The sequence below is a fragment of the Camelus ferus genome, chromosome 7, assembly GCF_009834535.1.
Source record: "Camelus ferus isolate YT-003-E chromosome 7, BCGSAC_Cfer_1.0, whole genome shotgun sequence".
NCBI classification, from domain to species: domain Eukaryota; kingdom Metazoa; phylum Chordata; class Mammalia; order Artiodactyla; family Camelidae; genus Camelus; species Camelus ferus.
The window spans coordinates 47,427,756-47,448,410 of NC_045702.1; the positions used below are offsets into that span (position 1 = coordinate 47,427,756).

At 40.5% G+C, this 20,655-nt stretch overlaps 1 protein-coding gene across 1 annotated transcript in view; it reads right to left on the bottom strand.

Moving 5' to 3' along the window:
* The window catches only part of DNAH11 (dynein axonemal heavy chain 11), a 281,146-nt gene that overhangs the window by 134,189 nt on the left and 126,302 nt on the right, over window positions 1–20,655 (bottom strand). The window contains 6 exon segments of the mRNA XM_032483875.1: window positions 3,126–3,299; window positions 6,453–6,584; window positions 9,681–9,831; window positions 16,983–17,131; window positions 18,152–18,279; window positions 20,305–20,437. Coding sequence (XP_032339766.1) covers window positions 3,126–3,299; window positions 6,453–6,584; window positions 9,681–9,831; window positions 16,983–17,131; window positions 18,152–18,279; window positions 20,305–20,437 — 867 coding nt within the window.

The following is a 20,655-nucleotide window of genomic DNA, read 5'->3' on the forward strand; positions in this document are numbered from 1 at the left end:
GAATATATGATAGGAACCATGCAAAGCACATTACGTGCATTATGCCCTGATACAACAAACCTATGAAGAGAGTTTTCTTACTATTTTCATTTCAGAAATGATGAAACTAAAGCTGAGAGAACATTAATAACTTGGACAAAAGCATACATCATGGTACTTGGATTCAAGCCCAAATCTGTCCGGAGCCAGAGCCCTGTCTTACCTACCACGTGGAACACTCTTCAGAGCAGAGCTGTACACACATGACTTATTCTTGAGGGGCCTCTCTTTCTTCATATGTAAAAAGGCTAGTAACAGTCCATGCCTTAGAAAGTTGTCGTAATGATTAAATTAGTTGACCTATGTAAAGCACTTAGACAATGGCCTGACACATAGCAACAGAATATTAGTATTTGCTATTATTATTATTGGCCCAACATGGTTCTCCTCTAATATGTTAAGAAGCTGTTAATAAAATAACCACATCCAGTGCAGTAGTACATAAAGTAAGACTACAGAGTCCTGATAGGTTATCTATTAAATCAAATATATCACCAATAAGGCACACCAACCTGTAATACCAGTTTTTTGGTCTTTGTGTGTGTGTGTGTAGGTGTGTTTCTTTTGGTCAGTTATAAATCCTCACCTTTCAACCAGCTAAACAATATTATTAGGTGGCTGAGGTCTAGATATTAGGTAGTTAGATAAGTGGGGGCATCGGGCAGATAAGGTGTAGGAGAGGAAGATGGCAGTAAGCCTGCTTTCAGCTAAAGGGGCTTTACTTCCTCTAAATGAGTGCCAGCAAGAAACCAGTTAGAACCTGTCAGCTGCAACGGCACGGTAGCAACAAGGACCTAACTGGACATGACCCAATGATCACTGTAGTATCATAAGCACTGTGGTTTAGGCCCCCACCATGAGTTCTTCTGTGCACACCAAGGGTAAGGACATGTGCAAAAGCAGACCAGCATGACTAAGCACTCCACGGGCAAGGGCTATCCATCAACCAAGAGACCACCTCTAAGCGAGGGTATAAGAGAAAGGGGCAAGAGAAGACCACTGCTCTCCACACTGGGATCAGCCCGCCTCCCGTTCTTGCAGGTGTACTTTCCCTTTGCTAATAAAACCTTTAAAATCTCTTGCTATACAACGCTTCCATCTTCCATCTGAATTCTTCTCTTTCAGATAAGACAAGAACTGGAGTCTTTTCCCTTCCCCTTTTGGGGTAACATAGATAGGCTAAGCTGAAACAGAGATTTCAAAATATATATAAAGCAGGTAGATCAGACCCTGCTGGTTGCCTCCCAGCACCCACTGGTCTACTTGTCCCTTCCTGTCAGAGCCCTACTTGGTTCAACTCCCTGCCCCTCCTTCACACAGCTTCCAAGCTCCCCCCGGCTCCTGCAGCCACGTAATGACTCATCAAGGCCAACTATCCCATTACCCTGACCTGAGACTGGGTTGGGGGTGCCATGTGACCCCTGGAGAACTTGATGCAGGAGGCAGTCTGCCCTGGGGTTTCTGAGAAGGGTGTCCTTAACTCTTAATAAAAAAATATGAGAAACTCTTCTTTCCCTCTAACTCTTCTACTTGGCGCCCCTGGAGCCATCTTGAGATCGGGAGGAATCAGTCTTCAAATGAAGCCAAGGTAAGACAGGAATCTGAATCCTTGGTGACAAAATCATATCACAGAACTCATTCGACTTGGGGCCTTCCCACCTCTGAATTTCTTGGTTGTAAAAAGTTAAAAGTTTCCTTATGGTTAAGTGTTACAGGTTGAATTGTACCCCCCCCCCCAATTCTCATGTTGAAGCCCTAACCCCAGCATCTCAGACTGTGTCTATTTAGAGACAGAATCTGTAAAGAGGTGATTAAGTCTAAAGGAGGCTGACAGAGTGGGACCTGATTCAACCTGGTGTTCTTGTGAGAAGTTTGGACATACTTTACGACAGTGTCCAGGGATGTGTACCCAGAGAAAAGGCCATGTGAGGACACAGCAAGGGTGGCCCATCTGCAAGCCAAGCACAGAGACCTCAGGAGAAACCAAACCCGCTGACACTTTGAACTTGGACTTCTAGCCTCCCAGACCATGAGAAAATTAATTCCTGATGTGTAAGCCACTCAGTCGATGGCAGTTCGTTACGGTGTCCCTAGCACACTAACACAGAGTAGGCCCCTAACTCAGAATGACTGGTGTCCTTATAAGACGAGAAATCTGAATACAGAGAATACACATGGGGCAAATGAAGGTCTGAGTAACGCTGCCACAAAGCAGGGAACACCAAGAGCCAACCACCAGCAGCTAGGAGAGATTCTCCCTTAGAGCCCCCAGAAGCAACCACACCTGCTAACACCTACTTCTGGAACTTCTAGCCTCCAAAACTGAGAGACAGTAAGTTACGCTGCTGAAGCCACCTAGTGTGTGGTGCTTTGTTACTGCAGCTCCAAGAAACCCATACTTCGGCTTTTCTTTCATTTCACACTAACGGCTTCCTAATTAGCATAGAAATCACCCATATGCATTTCATACGGCACTGCCAGAAATAGTAGGCTCCAAAATCAATCAATATGACCTGATTTTGAGAAAGAAGTCTAATGAAAAGGAAAGCAGACTGAGGCAGAATAAGAAGATGGTTAAAGAATAACTTGATACATAAAAATGTAGGACAATTTAGAATGAGAAACAATTAGCAAATGATAAAAATTAATTAAGATTTCTGAGCTGCCCTGTGAACATGAAACATCATGAGTAAGGAGACCAAACACTCATTTTATGGCTTGTGGGGGCAGAGGAGAGAAGGCAGAGTGAACAGGGCTGCTTAGGAACCAGCAAGGTAAGACATAAGAATCACTGAACTAATGGAAACAAGCCTCCAGTTTTTATAGAACTAACAACATTTCTAGGAAAATCAAAAGAAAGCTGTTACTACAGAATTAAGCGGAAATGAAAAAAGAAGTTGTAGAAATACAATAACCATCTCACTAATCATTCCCTTGAGACTCTTCTCTCCAAAAAAGTATGTTATATGCTGACCATACCAACAGTAATCTATTGATAGGACAGAAGAAAGACTGCTCGAAAACAAACAAAGAAGGCTTGAACCAGTCCCATGTGGCTGGAAGATCACCGTGCTCCACACACTTACCTGCAGAGGTGCATCTGAATCCATCATGAATTGCGGAATTTTATCGGCCCAAGGCATGAATTTCTTAGTTTTGTGGTCCAGATAATAATCAAAAATGGTTCCCTGGGATGGAAACTTCACTGCTTTCATCTCTTTATGCCACCACCAACTGAATTCAGCTTGATAACCAGAAAGCTATGGGGAACAAGAGAAATTGTTAGTACAAACTTAAAGGTAATTTTGAACACATACGAAGCCCCTGCAAACACACAGGGACATTGTTTGCAGTGCATGGACTCATAATTACAAATGGGATTAAGTAAATGACCCAAGAAAAGTAAATACCCATAAGGAAGTTATAATGAGTGACCATATCACAGAGGCAGAGAGCTATCATTGCCATTTATCCATTAGGTACAAATTTTCTGGAATAACTACCAACTTAAAAAGAAGGTAAGGTGACCCATGGATCACCCCTAGAGTATTCGATTTACCAACAAGCTATCATGCAACTTACCATGCTGTAAGACGGTGGTTATCAAACACTGGTGTTCATTTTTACCGATATTGCCATGAACTGATGGTAAAATGAGGAAAGCAAGAACAAAGGAACACTCTAAAAAATCAGAAACATTATTGATCTAAATACCATACTGTATTTGAGCTTATGGCCTTCGTGCAACTTTTGGTGTTAAGATATCCTTTCCTTTATAAAGTCATGGTGATAATAAGTGGCCACTTTTAAATAAATGCCCTGACTTAGAGTTGCTGACTGTTGGCTTTTCTATTCCATTCCTTTTAATCATTATTGACATTTTGTTGATCTTTGAAGGTTTACGTCTGGGAAGCCCTGTCATGAGGGATGAAGGGCTGGAGACAGGCTTGGACTTGGTTTTCCAGCTTAGCACAGCTGAGGGGTCTAGCTGAAAACATCACAAATGCCTGGCTTCCAGTTTATAGTTAGGAGACAGGATCTCATTGCTAGAAGGTGCTTGTTTTTATCTGATGATGGATACAAGCCCTTTGGTGTAAGATTGGATTTGGAAAACAGGGGAGGAGAAACAGCAACTGTGTACCAGCAACTAACAAATCCTCTGTGTCTATGGATGACCTGGCCTAGGGACTCCCACGTTCATGGGATGACCCAGCTAAGTGAGTTTCGGTGATCTCTAAAAACACTGTGCATGTCCACTGCATTCAGCAAGCTCATACTTATCTGAGACTTCAACTCCCATTTCCTCCAGAGACATGCTTAAGTCTGCTTTAACTCTGGTGTCCTTATGTCCAAGGACTGGGGCCCACTTACTGCACTAGGCTGAATGCACACATGAGCAGAGACGGGCAGGACGGCTAGAGGACAGGAGAGTGTGATCGGGGCTGAGAGGGGTGACCAGCCTTGGCAGGGAGATCTTACCCCTCCGCCTTCCAAACAAGCTGAGCTACCACCACTCATGTGCCAGTGAGTGTAGGTTCATTTAAGTCATGTTCAGACTGGTGTCATAGGATTTTTTGTTTTAATCACTCTACAGAAGTTGGTCTTACATCAAGTTAGTTCAGAAGGTATTACTTATTATCTGTAGGCAGGATACACACGACTTTCACTTTCTATAAAAATGTGCTTTCCCTAACCACTCCATCAGCAAAGTGATTCTGAGGACAAATCTTGGAATTGTTCATTCACTCAACTAAAAGGCATGTTTCCTATAGCGGGGAAGAACACAGGCAGGGGTTCTGCTCTCACAGAGCTGGTGGGGGGCAGGGAGACATGGGGATGCAAGGCGGAAGCAGAGGTTAAGCCGATCAAAAACAGAAATAAATAAACGGGTGCCTTGAAAGTAAAGTTTGCTGTAAGTCAGAGTATTGGGTGAATTTAACTGGATGTTCAGGGAAACCATCTTTGAGAAGAGGCACAGATTAGGGAGTAGGCCACTCCAGGAAGCAGAAGGAGGTCAGTGTACACAAAGATGTCATAGTACGAAAGAGCCTTTGCTCCAGAAACTGGCCAGTGCAGCTGGTGGGGTGGGAGGGGAGGGAGTGGCAGTGGAGAAGAAAGAAAGGCAGAGAGGCGGACAGGGCCAGATAGATCTAGAGGCCTTGTAAACAGTATTAAGTTTTTAAATTTTACCTTAAAAGCAATAGGAATCCATTAAAGTGTTTTCAGTTCTGGAGTGTATCATATAATTCAATTTATATGAAAAAAAATCACTTTGGCTGCTGAGTGGATAATGGATTATAGGGCAAGTACAGAAGCAAAAAGACCAGGGAGGAAGTTACTTCAGAAGCCAAGTGAGAAACGATAATGGCCGTTTATAGGAGACGCCAGGAGAGCTGACCCAGACCTGTTTTGGAAGTTGCTGGCAATGGCGTGGGTTAAAAACAGGGGTTCTGAGTCCGTCTGTTGAGTTTGAACTTGCTTCAGACATTATTTAGCCATGTGTCTTCAAGCAGGCTAACTTGTCTTAAGTTTCAGTTCCTTTTTGTAAAACAAAAAGGATAGTTGTACTTACATACACAGGTTTTATTTTTTTGAAAATTCAATGAGATAGCCTATTAAAAGCCCTAAGCACATTCCCTGACATAGAGTAGACACTCACATTTGTTGACTAAATGGCTCTCCTAGAACTATTTCTTAGGTCTGTTTCATTCATATTTCCAACTTCATACCCTCTCTTTTGAATGCTTCGTAGTTAGAGCCCTTTTGAAAATTTAAAGATGATGATGGTGGTGGTGGTGATGTTGACTATTTATTAAGGACTCTCTGGGAGAGAAAGGTGACCATGTGATGTCCAGCTTCTGGCCTGCAGGCAGGGTAACTGGTCAGAAGGCTGCCAGCTTTGGAGAGATGAAAAGAGGATCAGCAGGGAGGAAGGTGAGCTGTTATGATCAGGAATAGAAAGGTCTCAGCCATCAACATCCCACTCCTGTGATTTTACCTGGTTTTATAGTCCATGGAAAAGGTTTTTAAGTAGAGCAACTGGGAGAAATGTATCACTGAGGAAAAGAAAGACTACAGAGAAAGAGCCAGCTGTGGGGTGTGCCTCAGGCACACCGAGTGGGATGTGCCCGTGGAACAGCACCCCGCTGGTGCTGCCCCAGAGGCAGGTGGAGACAAAGAACCCTGAGCTCAGAAGAGAGATCTGGGGGAAGCCATGGCTTTGGCCTTGTCAGTCGAGGTTAGAACCACCAGCCTGAATGAACTTGCCTAACAATGCACAAGCTTAGGAGAGAACAGGACAAGCAGCATAGATTTATGATAACATTAAAAAAAACAAAACAAAACATACGGATCGCATGTTACAATATTTCCTCCCAAATAAAACCAGTTGTGTAAACTATTTCTACACATACCTGATCTTGTAGCAGGGTGCCTCCGAATGCCCAGATACAAGCAAAGACAAAATAGACCTCATAAACTTCCTTTGGGCTGTCAGAAGGTACATTTTCAGGAGTCAACAAACATTCCAGAAGAGTACAAATAGTCTAAAGAAAAAGAAACAGCCATTCTTCAGGGGCAACTTTTTTTTTTCAATAGTGAAGTAATTGATAGGACTTGTTAACAAATCTACAGTATCCTTGGGAGATAATCTGAGTTTTCCCAGCTCTGTGATCTGCTACCTTGGGAGACACAAAAGTGACTGTGCTCTGGGCTGTTCAGTCAGTGGTGGAAAAACCTTGGCCACTTTCAACCAGACTGATCTTCTAGGCCACAACAAACTATTAAAAAAAACAAAAACTAGTATTTTAAATTCTCCAACTGATTATCACTGTAATAAAGAGAAATACATATGATCAAAAAAATTTATACAGATTTATTCTCTTTTTTTTATAAACAGGGAGCCTACTACAGAGTATTCCACAGCCCACTTTCTCACTTTAAAACAAAGTAAAGGGCAGAAGAGGGTGTAGCTCAGTGGTAGAGCGCATGCTTAGAATATAGAAGGTCCCAGGTTCAATCCCCAGTACACCTCCTCTAAAAATAAGTAAATAAATAAGTAAATCTAATTATCTACCCCCCAAATACATAAATAAGAACTAAAGTACACCATTTTAAGTAAGTAAGTAAGTAAGTAAATAAATAAATAAAAATAAAACAAACTAAAGGCATCTTTCCTTTCCAGTAAGTGTTGCCCTACAATGTCACTGAGAATACATACACTAGATGGAAAGGTGTTAATTAACCCTTTCCCTCTGATGGACATTTAGATAACCCACTTTCCCTTAGTCCTTTGGCAGCTATTTCCCCCACCTGTTGTCATAAATTTAGCAAGTCGGACTGGCAGCCCTGGCCTTGTGGCATTTTTGGGACATGAGACTAAATTTAGCCTTGGAAGAAACGCTGTTCAGGAACCTGTTCTTCATACCCTCCAGGTGAAATGGCTATGTGCTCTATTGGTCTGAAATACACTCCAGGTATGGGGCAATCAGGTCGGTTCTGAGGAGGACGTGACTGTCACCAAGGCCTTTCTCATATGAAACAACAACCATAACGAACATGTTTCAGAGCTCGTTTTCTACAGCACAAAAACGGCTGCGTGAATTAGCACTGCCACAGACCCTCACAATCCATGAAACCCTCCCCCAGCTTTTGAAGGCAGCAGTAGACTTCTATCTCCATCATACACACAGCAATGGAAGCTCCAACAAAGTCAGTCATGGGTGTGCCTTTCCCTCCCAACCACAAAAGATGGGGAAAATCCATGGTAACATGCAAAATGAGTTCTGGACAAAATCTGGAAGTGTTTTTAAAATTTAAATAGCTGAGCACCTGTTACATGTTTCAATCTCTCTCTTGATTTCTATCATTTTATACTATGCCATGTTTGCCATTGTAAAATAATCTTCTAATTGAACAGAACTCACCAATGTGGTATCAAGAAAAACTATGTAAAAACCCTGAGGCTTTGCTATTTCTGAGTAGAAGCCATGTTGGTCTAAGGTGTGTTAAAATCAAAACGAAAAAGACTGCAAGGTCTCAACGTGACATTATCCATTGATCTGAACATGCTAATAACATATGATTTCACCATTTTCTCCCAAACACAGTACTTGGAAAACATTTGAAGCTCTATGTCAGCAATTCATAAATTCATACCAGGCTGTGTATTCTGAAAGAGTTAACGCACCTTACCAAACGTACAGCAAAGAAGTATCAAATACTGGAAAACACAGCACTTTAATTTCTTAAAGTAGCCATTGAAAAAGCCATTCTCTTGTATACTCATTTTTGTCTCAAATTCTGTCTTTATAAGTAGTCACAGCAAAGGGACTACTTTATAAAACAGCAGCCCAAAAGGAGTTGAGGATAAAATGCCACCTCTGAATACTACAGAAGGAGGAAGTGAGAGCAAAAGTCACATTACTTCCTACTGACCTATCTTCACACTGCTCTTGAATGAAGAAGTTCACACCACAGAGAAACACAAATATACAAGTCAACGTGAGAAAGAACCCGATACTTGCTTTTTGCAAGTATTACACCAGAGGAAGTCTAATTAGGCTAACCACATAATTAATTCATTATGAATAAATTCAGACCTGCTTTCAGAAATAAATTATACTGCAGATAATTACTGTTGAAGACTATCGTTTACTTAATTGGTGTGCAAATTATCCCCAAACCCGAACTTTCTCTTCTTCTTATGCTTGGGACTATTTCTAATTTAGCTTCCAACAAATTGTGCCACACAGTAACTTCGTGTGGCACCAAGTACTTCAAAACCAATTTTGCTCCTGAAGAGAAAAAAAATTAAGGCTTCTTATTGTAAACCTTTTGTGAAATTTTCTTCTTGTAAAGGCCGGGGAGAGTTTTTCTTCCCGCTGAGATTAAGATCACCACCTTCATTTCTGTGGGTCGTGCATTATTTTCATCCGCATCCATAACAACACATCATACACACTCTTCACTCTCCCCACCTGTCTCACAATGAGGATCAAAAAAAAAATCTCTTCCAGAAATGTTACGAACTCTTCATCCAGACTGACCTGACTTGAGGACTATTATGGGAAAGGGGAGAAAAGAAAGGGATGAGAGAGTGGGAGGTCTGTGGGGGTGGCACCCACGAGGTGGACTTCAGAAACTTTCTCTTACTCGCTGGCCAACATTTTTAATTGCATGAATTTACTGCATTCAGAAAACATACTGAACACCTTCTCTGGGCCAGTTCCTTAGGACACAGAAAAATAAATGAGGCAGCTGTAACCCTTTTCTTCTTCTATACAAACATATCTAGGAGGGACACAATGATTCAATAAAGACATATTTGGCATCTACTAGGTGCTAGGCATTATGGAAATCTCTGGAAACATAAAAATGAATAAAAGGTGTCTTCAGTCCTCTAGCTCACATTCCTGTGAAAGAAACAGACCACAAACTCAAACAAAATAGTGTGGGATACAGGCGTGTGATAGAGGTTTGCAAAAAGCACTGGGGAGCACAGGGGCTGGGGGAGGAAGGGGGAGCAACCTAATCATTCCAGAAATCGTCTCATCTTTTTGAATAAGCAAGAACTTCTGTTTTGCTCAAGCCACACTACCACTCCAGGACTAGAGGGTTCAATGGCATAACCAAAGACAAACCTGCACCAGGCTGTTCTCTGGAATTGAAGTGATGGTTTTAAAGCTCGTTCTCAGCTTATCCAAGCACACAGGAACATATTTATCAAAAAGAATCGTTAAATTGGCCTTTTCTGACTGATGCTGCCTTCTGTCTATCCAACTGGCCACATAGCTGAAAAAGAACACAGAAAAGCTTTTGTTGAGCACTGGGCTTGAAAAGCAGAATTCCACCCACTCAAAAGTGTGCCCCCTCCAACACAGCTTGGTCCAACACTTCAGGGAAAGGTTTAGTGAGTTCATTCTATTTCTCAAATGGCAAATATTTTTAAATGACCCTTTAAAAACTTATTTTAATGGCCATTTTTACCTTAATGAAAAGAATGTAAAAGAAATTCCTAACAGCACTTAGAAATCCAACATAATAGAGGATAAGTAGGCCATTACTGAGCACTTACAAGGAAGCACAGTTTGTCATTTCCTGGAGGACTGAAACTATTTTCAGAAAGTAGGCTTTATTTATGAAAACAGCTTGGGATTTTTCCTTGATTAAAATTGGGATTGATTATTAGAAATGAGAAATCAGTTACAAATAAAAAGGTGAAAATTCCATAGGGGCTATTTCCAAGTCCCTCCTTGTCCGCTGGACTCAGTGTAACTCAAATCTGATAGCTGATAATGTGGTTCCAATAAGTGGCTCTAAAATGGTATTGCCTGCTTGGGTACATGCGTATTAATCTGAAGCTTATAAAATGTTACCACTTTGGATACATTAATAGCTCTAATTATTAATGTTAATTTATATTATTAAAATAATATATTTATTACTTGTATAATAATGTATATTTATATTAATAGAATAATATTTATCAATAAAATGGAACATAACTTAGTAGCACCCAGTCTCTGAGGAGAAACCATACAATGTGCCATGAAAAATAATTGCTCAAAAAGCTCTCATCAAATAGGAAGCAGTAATAAACATATGTAGCTGCCTACAGAGAAGCAGCATGACCAGACCAGTTACAGCTTGACCTTGCTTTAAGCACATCAGATTTCGTGTTTTTAATATCACAAGAAATTATGCCGAAATGATTATCTTATAAAAGGCTCCCTTCAATATTCACAAGGCTTCACAATAGGGTTTTATTAAATATTCAACTACCTATACAGTAATGTTAGATTTACAAAATATCAACTGTCAAAACTTTTCCAGGTCCAAGAAGAATGGACAGACCGCTCCCGGTGCCCCCCACCCGCCTGGTTGCATCCCATGGGCTCCAACGGAACAATAGGATGCAAGTGTTAGTTCCTAGGGATGAAGGCAGGAAGGCCACACCTAGCCCTCAGCTAGCTGCTCATTTTACTGTATACAAGCTGGCAGAAGTGGAATCTTAGTGTCCAGAGCTTCTTGTGGGGCTCGGGGACGATTGTTCAGGGAGATGGAGCTTTAAGTCAGACTGCCTGGATCTTCATCCATTTTTAGCTCTGTTACATCTGCTGAAGACAGGAGTGCCCTGCAGGGCCTGAGAGGTGGCGGCGGTGCTCTGATGGGTTCAACAATTCTACCTTTACCCACTACTCCCGTCTTTGGTCTCTGTGGGAGCAGAAGGCTGTGCGGGGATAACCAGGAGCTGCAGCCTCTACATCGCCCAGAAGGGGAAAGTGGGCTTTGCCCTCAGGCGGCAGGTAGCAGCTACTTCACTGACCCACAGTGGCAGTAGCCAGTCTCAAAGGGAAGGCGCCCCAGGCCCACGAGCAAATGATGCTATTGTACAAGTTACCTCCATAAATCAGGAAGTGATTGCTATCAAACCAGGAGACCAGCTGATCCCGACCAGAAAAAGAAACAAACCAAAAATTACATCTGCTAGGATTCAACCACCTCATACAGCATTGAAGTTAAAAATCTATATTGTTAAATATGGACAGTTTAAAGTTCCATGTATAAACTACTGCTAAATTTTAGTAGACCTTAAAAGACAGCAAATTTAGGAGATTCTTTTATCTTTGGCAATGGCAAAAATTGAAGATAGAGACTGTATTTTTGGCAATTCTTTCCACCTTACTTCATACCAAAGTTTCTCATGATTTTTAAAAGATGCTACCGATTTGGACATGGCCCAGTGAAACATACTGCTCTCATACAACATACAGCTGAAAGCATCATACTTATTTACTCCTTATCTACATAAGGATCACCCACATAGCTGCCCCTGCCTCAGGAAGCAGCTACATGATGACGCCTTAATGCAACTTCTTACTGACAATGTCTAGGTCGCTAACACAGGATCTTTGGCTCTTAGTGCTTGCAAATGTGTTCCCTGTAACCAGCCGTGGCCTTCTCCAGGAGGGCTCTAGGTCTATCACAGGAAGTCTAATGCCCAGTAGTTTAGAAACTACAGAGGTAGCCAAAGTTTCCAGGCTTCCGAAGACGTTTTTTATTTTTTACCCAAATAGTCTGGGGTGGGAATCCTGTCATACAGAATAGCAGGGATTCACGAGAGCTCTCTAGAATTTGCCCCTCACAGCAAGAGTCGGGTTTTCTATCATTCGTGGCGGCCTCAAAAAATGGACCTGCAGCTCTGCAGTGTGCACTGACGTCTTCTCAGCCTATATGTCTACAAATATAACCAGACTGCAGAGGTGAGAGGACGGGACTTCAGGGGTAGGAGACAACAAGCTCGTCCAACGCATGTGAGAGAACGGGAGAGATAAAGGCAAAAGAGTATTTTCAGCTCAAGTAATAGAAGGTGAAGTCTGATCCAAAGTTGTGGCTCCCGAAAGTTATTTTCCAGGAACCAGGCTCCCGAAAGTTATTTTCCAGGAACCAGACTAAATTCCAGAGATACTCCTGCCTTTTCCTACGTGATGTACAAGCTACACAACACACAGTTTGGTAGATTCCATTTTCAGTTGTGCTCACTTTAAATAATTTTAATAACTGAAAGAATTATAAATGAATTTAATTCATTGCCTGTTAGTTTTTCCCATTCTATGCATTTCATTCCTTTCTACTAAAAAAATATCCCACTGATCATAGTTTTCAGAAATTTTCTTCTAAATCCTGCTCTTTCTGGGTCTCTCAAGATCTCAGTAGACATATGGGAATTGTCCAGGATTCTTCCAGTAAATTTTTACCTAGAATCAGAATTCAAATAAAATAGTATTTGATTTCTACAGCTAGTCATGTACTGATGTGATTTTAAGGATGTTATTTGACCTAATATTGCTCTGTATCTGTAAAGCATGGACATAAAATTATGCTTTTAAATAGCTTAGTGAAATAGCTTTTTGACAAAAATATTCTAAGAAAGTTAAGTAGTAACAGCACTCCTTAAATGGAAGCCTACAGAGAGACACTATGAACACAGTATTTTATAATCTTTTCTATTCCAAATATCTTGTCAGTTCCCACAACATGAATTAAGAAGATGTATTTCCTAACTCTTCACTGAAGGGCCTAGAATTAATGACATACTAGTGGCAATGAGCACCCCTGGCATCCGTATCTTGGATTCTAAATGCCACCCCTTACACAAAAATACTTCCTTCTGGCTCCTTCACGAAATGGCTGAACAGAGCATAGGTTAAGGACAGTCTGAGATGAGCCAGAAACATCTTGCTCAACCAGAAAGCAAAGTGCTCCAAGACTTAGAAGGACAAGTACAAAAGAACATGGAAGGGGCCAGCTTGAAGGGACTCCTGCTGGTGAAATTTGGGACAGTGTGAGCATCCAAAAGAATAAAGCTGGTCATGAATTGTAATCCATTGAACTAAGAGAAAAGATGCCATGAATAGAAAATGACACTTTCAGAAAGGCAAAGAAAGGGGAGGGGGGAGAAAAAGAGACAGAGAGAAAGGGAGGTAGAAGGGGAGTAGAAGGGAAGAAGAGAAGTTCTTTACCAAAATGTCCCCTAATACATGTAGACAGAACGACTGACCTATTTTGCAACCACCCATGGGTCCTTCTTCGAAATGTCTGGCTTGTCCTCTTTACAGCTGTAAATGTCATGAAATAAAAAGGTGGGGGGGATATTCGAGATTAAAGGTGAAAAGAGAGATAAGTGGGTATAATGCATGGTTCTTGTTTGATGCTGGATTTTTTTTTAAAAGATACAGGAGAAATTCCTGGGGTAGCAGGGAAATTGTGAAAATTTACAGTTTATTTAGATAGCACTGCATCAAGGATAAATGTTTTAGGTATGTTAACTGTACCATATTCATATAGGACAATATCCTCGTTCTTAGGAGAGAGATGCTGAAGTACTCAGGGATGAACTGCCTTAATGTCTCCAACTTACTTTCAGATAATTTAGCAAAAATAAATAAAAGTAGAAAATATATGTGTCTCTGTGCCTGTGAGAGGGAGTGCATGTACAGCCAGAGAGAAAGTAAATATGATAAAATGGTAACAACTGATGACTGTAGGAAAAGAGAGCATGACTGTATAATGTACTGCCTACCACCTTTCCAACTTTTCTATAATTGAACAAATTAAAAAGTTGGGGAAAATCAAGAGTGTAGATATTGGTCTAGAAAATAAGGTTATTATATTGATCTCAGAAGGTAACTGGGGATTAAAGGAGTCAATACATGTAAAGCTATCACATTATTAATATTATGATATTCAAGTAAGGTAATGAACTTTCCAATAAATATGGAGCTAAAAAAAAACTATCCAAAATTTTTTAAAAAATCCAATAAATATGGAGTCCCCCTCCCCAAACTGGAAATAGCCACTTCTTTTTTTTTTTTTTTTTTTGTAGTTCACTGAAAGTTTCTGGCACTAGGTGGTAAAAATAGAGAAATATCTTTTACAGAAGATTCTCATTATTTTGCCTGGATGGACCCTTTGGTCTCACACATGAAAATTAATACCTATCCACTGATCTTAAATAAAACAAAACCTCCATAAAGATAGAATCTAATGGTGAAGAGAAGCTTAACTTTCTCAAGAATGCAAACTGGGTGACTCTTCTGCCAGCCTATGACCTTTGACTTTCTAGATAAGAGTCTTCCTTTAAATAGGGATTTAGACAGCTTTTGTTAGCACTAATCTCCATATGTTATTATGACTGAATTACACAGACCTTGGGAACTATGAGATTCACTCCTGAAATTGAACCACACCGGTGGAGGTGAAGGGTCCCCTGAAGGAAACGGGTTGCCAGGACTATCTCTGCTCTCCATAAGGGTGTCAAGGGGGTGCTGGAGAGTCTCCTTCAGCAAAGGAGACTCTCCAGAAGAGTCTTTGACTCTATCCTAGGAGAGAGTCAAAACCCTAGCTGGTGAAAGGAGCTATTAGTCCAAGAACAACTCTCCAATTTAGACTTTTAAAAATCACTCCATCCCCTGGCCAATGAACGATTGTTAAACACAGAATCCTGGGCATGGCTCTACATTGTGGTAGAGTTCAAGGATGAGACTTTCAGTGAGCAAATCAGTACACAGACAAGCAGTCTAATTACCTCCCCCCACCAAGAAAAAAAACAGTAACAGCAGTCTGGAGAAGGACATGAGCCAGGTGTCTGGCAGGGAACAGCTGTCATCTTCAAATCAGGATAACAGAGAAGGATCAATAAAAGGACTATTGACAAAGGGGTGGGCAGGGAGCGGGGAAACTGGGCAGGAGAGAGCCATGTCACAGGTAATAACAGAAGAATGGTTAGTGCACCCGGGCCTGCAGAGACAACAGAATGAAGGACTGCCAGAACCCGGAATGAAAGAATCTCATGCAGAGATTTAGGAAGAGCAGTGACCTGCTGATGAAGGACACAGTCATCTTGATGTGACCCTGCAGGGAGGGAACGAGGGGAATAAATAGCCTGCCTTCACTCTCTCTCCTCTCATTTTCTGCCAGGGCTCCTCGTTGGCCAAACCAGAGGCCAAGAGGCCCATTAAGTGGTTCCTACAAGACAGCCCCTGGGGGCACAGAGCCCGGAGGAGGGGTAAGGAGAAGACATCTCATACAAGCAGCACACCCACACCAGTGTTCACGTGCAGAGTTCAGATGTTTCCACAGCTCACAGTGGGAATACTAGAGGAGGTGACAAGTGGCCACCAGAGTGAATTATGCAAAGTGTAAGCATCTGAAGAGTAACCAGGTGGGCACAACAAGCTTGCTCTAAATCAAAGCAATACCACTGTTAATGTATGCACATTACACGCATATATACAAACACACACATGCTCACTAAATGATGTTTACATATAAGTGCTCCATAGGAACTATTATTTTTTATTCACTTATTCAACAAATGTATGTCTTAACATGTACAAGGTGTGAACAAAGCCATGTCCAACTAAAAACGACAAATGCATACAGGTGCTAATTTAATTATCTTTAAATTAGCCTAATTAATTAGCTTTGAATTTAATTGCTAATAGTTTCTTCAAATGATCATATACATTTTTAGCTTTTTGTTAAAATAAAACCCTAAGACTAAAAAAAGAAATATTCACGAAACAACAAAAAAACTCAGACTAGAATAAAAAATAGGCAAACAACTGAAATAGGCATTTCTCCAAAGAAAGCATACAAATGGTCAATAAGCACATGAAAAGATGCTCCACATGATTAATCATGAGAGAAATGTAAATCAAAACTAGAAAGGGATACTATTACATATCCATTAGGATGGCTATTTAAAAAATTGAGAAAATAGTAAGTGTTGGTGGGGCTGTGCAGAAACTGGAACTCTTGTACATAGCTGGTGGGAATATAAAATGGTGCAGCCACTAGAGAAAAGTTTGATAGTTCCTCAAAAAATTCAAAATAGAATTACCATATGATCTAGCCATTCCACGTGTGCATATATACCTATTATAATTGAAAGCTAGGACTCAAAGAGATTATGCCCATGTTCGTAGAAGCATTATTTCCAACAGTCAAAAAGTAGAAGCAGTCCAAGTGTCTACAGAAGGATGAATGGAATTAACAAAATGTAATCTATATATTCACCCAATGGAATATCACTCAGCCTTGAAAAGGAAGGAAATTCTGGCATGTGCTATAAGACATTATGCCAAGTGAAATAAGCCCATCACAAAAGGACACATGCTGTATGATTCAACTTATAAGAAGTACCTAGAGTACTCAGATTCATAGAGAGAAAAAGTAGGAAGGAGCTAGGGGCAGTGGGGAGTCTGTTTAATGGGGCTTCAGTTTGGGAAGATAAAAAGGTTCTGGAGATGGATGGTAATGATGGTTGTACAAATGTAAATGTACTCAATGTCACTGAACCGTACACTTAAAATGGTTAAAACAGAACATTTTGCATTATGTTTTACCACTATTTTTTTTTTTTTAAAAGCAATACTCACGGATTCCAGCCCAAATCTTGTGGATTCACATAGAGAATACCAGCTCTGGAAACAGTAGCTGGGGTTGCAGTCCTTAAGTGATGAACCTCAAAGAGCAGCCTCATAGAGGGAGTGAGGGCCACGCGCTCACTGCTGGCCAAGGTCAGCACCTGGACAGAGCAGTGCAGCACAAAAGTGGCCCATCATTAGGGAGCAAAGGCAATGCCACTAACCTACCATAACAACACACAGTACTTCCCCCGCACACGTGCCTAAGACCAAGATCTCACTGCCCAAGTTAGAAACACGGTCTGAATAAAGATCTCAGTTCATCCCCTGCAGGGCGCTCACTGACCTCTGAGGAACAAACTCACCAACTTGGACCCATTCATGCCAACCTTTAAAAAGCCGTGGTAACTACTACTAAATAGAAGACGTTTGTTTTAAGAGTTGATTACATGAAAAGGCCAGAATACCACAAAAAATAAGCTTTCTTTAGAATCTAAAATACCACAAGTTTCAATTGTCCTATAGAAACTCATGCAAGTATGAAGATCTCAGACTTGTATTTTCTGATAAACAACATGTTAGTTCAGAAAGCAGTAATTTCTGTTAGCTTAAGGGAATTACTAACAATATCCTGCAGTAATGACGACGCCTGATTTCTTTCTCCTGACCCTAACAGGAGACCTTGTGCTGCTTTAACAATGTCTCACAGACCTGTATCTTTGCCTTTATTTTTTGCTGGAAATTCTGGATTAACCATGGCAAAATGCTTATGAATGCATACTCAAATCTGTAGCCATAGGACCTACTTAATTTCAAAAGCTAAATTTTGCCAACTAACATAGGGGACACATTCTTTTATTACCCAAGTGTTCCATACTTAAAGATAAGATATAAAAATTTATACCTAGCTCTTAGAAAATGGTAGGATGTGCATAAACTAAATTCTTGGATACATACCTAACTCTCTTTAAAGGTGGTGAAACTTACACAGGCAAGAAAAAAGTATTCCCTTAAATTCTTCAAGGGAATTTAAGAGAATTATCAGGAAACTGTCACTCATCCAAAAAGTAACAACAGTAAAGAACATCAGGTTAAGGATGGAAACTGATATGAAATCAATAAGCAAATGGAACTCCATGCACTCCAGGTGTTTCCTTCAAGGTTTAGCACTGGGGTGTTACCTTGTTATCATCCATGACAGTATTTAGTGACTCAATCCACATGGGATCAATATCGCCATCCAGGACTATCCATTTCGGTCCATCATGAGTAAGATTTGCTTGTTCTCGCAGAATGGACGAGAAGAGACCTAAAAGGTAAGAGTAAATCATCCTAAAACAGTAACGAGTGCTGTTTCTTTCTCGAATAAATTTGTACTATCTTCACTGGAAGCTCTCTTACTCAGTAAGTCAATTTGCTGTCAATTTGTCACCTCTTTCTGGTGGGCAAAGAGTAATACTTTACAAGCTCTACCTGGGCTTGAGACCCAAGGTCAAGTTTCACTTTCCGTGAGAAGTTTCCTGACCCTCTCAGACTGGGCATCCCTGTATGTCGAATAAAGAAGACAGTACCCTCCTTTAAGAACATCTGTGGAGATTTACAGAAGGCAGAGTACGTGAAACTCAAAACTCACACTAAATGAAGATACTATCCTTTTTCATGCACATACATTTAGTACCTGTTTTAGGCTAAATTATTAGTTTCTTCCACCTTTCTCCATTTTTCTGTAAAAATAGTCAAGGGCGATTATTCTAAAGTTTGAGTATTCAGAAGTGCTCTACATTTCTTTGAGAAATTTGGTCACTGGCATTGTAGTAAGTTATCATTATCTCACAAGATGTAAAGATAAAAGCATTTTAAATCCACAGTCCTTTTTTGCTAACTACTACGCATCTAAGTATTATGTGCGTTATATGGCATATTTAATAGTTGCTGACTGTTCACAACTCAAATATATAATACTACAGTGAAAAAAAACTGTTTTGATACATATATGTGGAAAGCTCTGTTTCCTCTGTGAAGTATTTTTGCAAAGATAAGTGACAGTATATAGTAAAATCTGCCACCATAATTCATAAAAAAGCCAGCAACCTTTTCTAAAGGTCAATGCTTTGAAAGGCTCCCACAAATTTTTCAGCACAAACTGATATTATTCTCTTCCTGCCATAGTCCTTTAAAAAAAAAAAACAAAGATAGAAAGCCTACAAGAGTAAATTTTGATTGTCTCACAAATGAAAGAAGCAGTGTGCAAATGACACTAGAATGGAGGCCTGGTCCTTTGATACAGTCACCAGGGAAGTCTTCTCTGATGCGGTATTTGACCAGACAATCTAGTAACATAACAAAGCAAGCCACGAAGGCACCTCCAGTGCTGCAGACAGTGGGAACACCAAGTACAAAGGCCTGTGATGGGAAGATGCTTGGCGTGTTCAGGGAAGAGCAAGGAGGCCCGAGTGCCCTGGATTATAGTAAGTGAAGGGCAGAGCACAGGAAATGAGGTCAGAGACGAAGAAGGGGGATCCAGTTACACAGAACCTTGCCAGCCTTAGATAAGGATTGGATTCTAACAGCGATGAAACACACTGGAAATTGCAGGCAGAGAACTAACATTTTGAAGAGCGCCCTCTGTCTGCTGAATGGAAAATGAACTACAGGGAGGCAGCGGTATAGACAAGTGGTGATGGTGGCTTGGACTCATGTGGGAGATGCAGAGAAGGTGAGAAGCCCTAGAATACTATTATATATATAAATACATATATTACTATATAATACTATTATATATAGTATACTATATATGTATGGTAAAGCCTATAGGATTTGCTGTGATGTTGAACGTATGGTGTGAATGTGGCAAAGGAATCAAGGATGATGCCAAAGTTAGTACATTTACTGAAATGAAAATGTTAAAACTGATTTTAACAAAGGAATCTGCTTGTCTGCAAAAACTTTCAGGGCAAGAAACATGTCCCACTGACTTGTCCCCAGCACCTAGAATAGAGGCTGCCTAAAACTCAGTCACTGTCTTGTATCAGGTACTTTATAAATGTTCCCTGAGGCATTAGTGTTGAATTCTCTCCTGGTTTACAGGGAGCTCTGACATAATTGATGTGGGATGAAATACGCGTGAACCTGCTGAATGCTAATTGACCACTTATTCAAACCTAGTTTTAATTTATAGTTATAAATGCTGTTGTGAGCTGCTCTATTTCCAATAAGGCCAACACATAAACAGTAAATCTAGGGCCGTGACTAAAATTGGTTTGAACTAAGAAATGATTTTCTGGATTAAAAAATGAGAAAATTTTCGCACTTCGAAAGGGGAAATACTACTTGCCATCTCTCCATTCTCGGGTGGCATGATGTATGAAACCGAAAAGTTCATCTGTTGTCACAGCTTTAGGGTTTAAGTCATTCCAAATGGGTTTTTGTTTCATGTTAACATATGTTCGGTTCAGTGTTCTCAAAATCTGAAAAAAGGAAGGGAAAAAGCTAAGAAAATTAATACTCATGTAAGCCAAATGGAAAGCAAAAGATTTCACAAGGTTTTTCCCTATGCATTACATGCTCCTAGATAGTCTGTGTGTACTAGGATTGAGAATGAGAAAAAATTTACAAGTGCACAGTTTCATTCTCTTTTTGAAAAATTTAACCCTACAATCCCTGAGGATCAGTTCACCTGATGCTT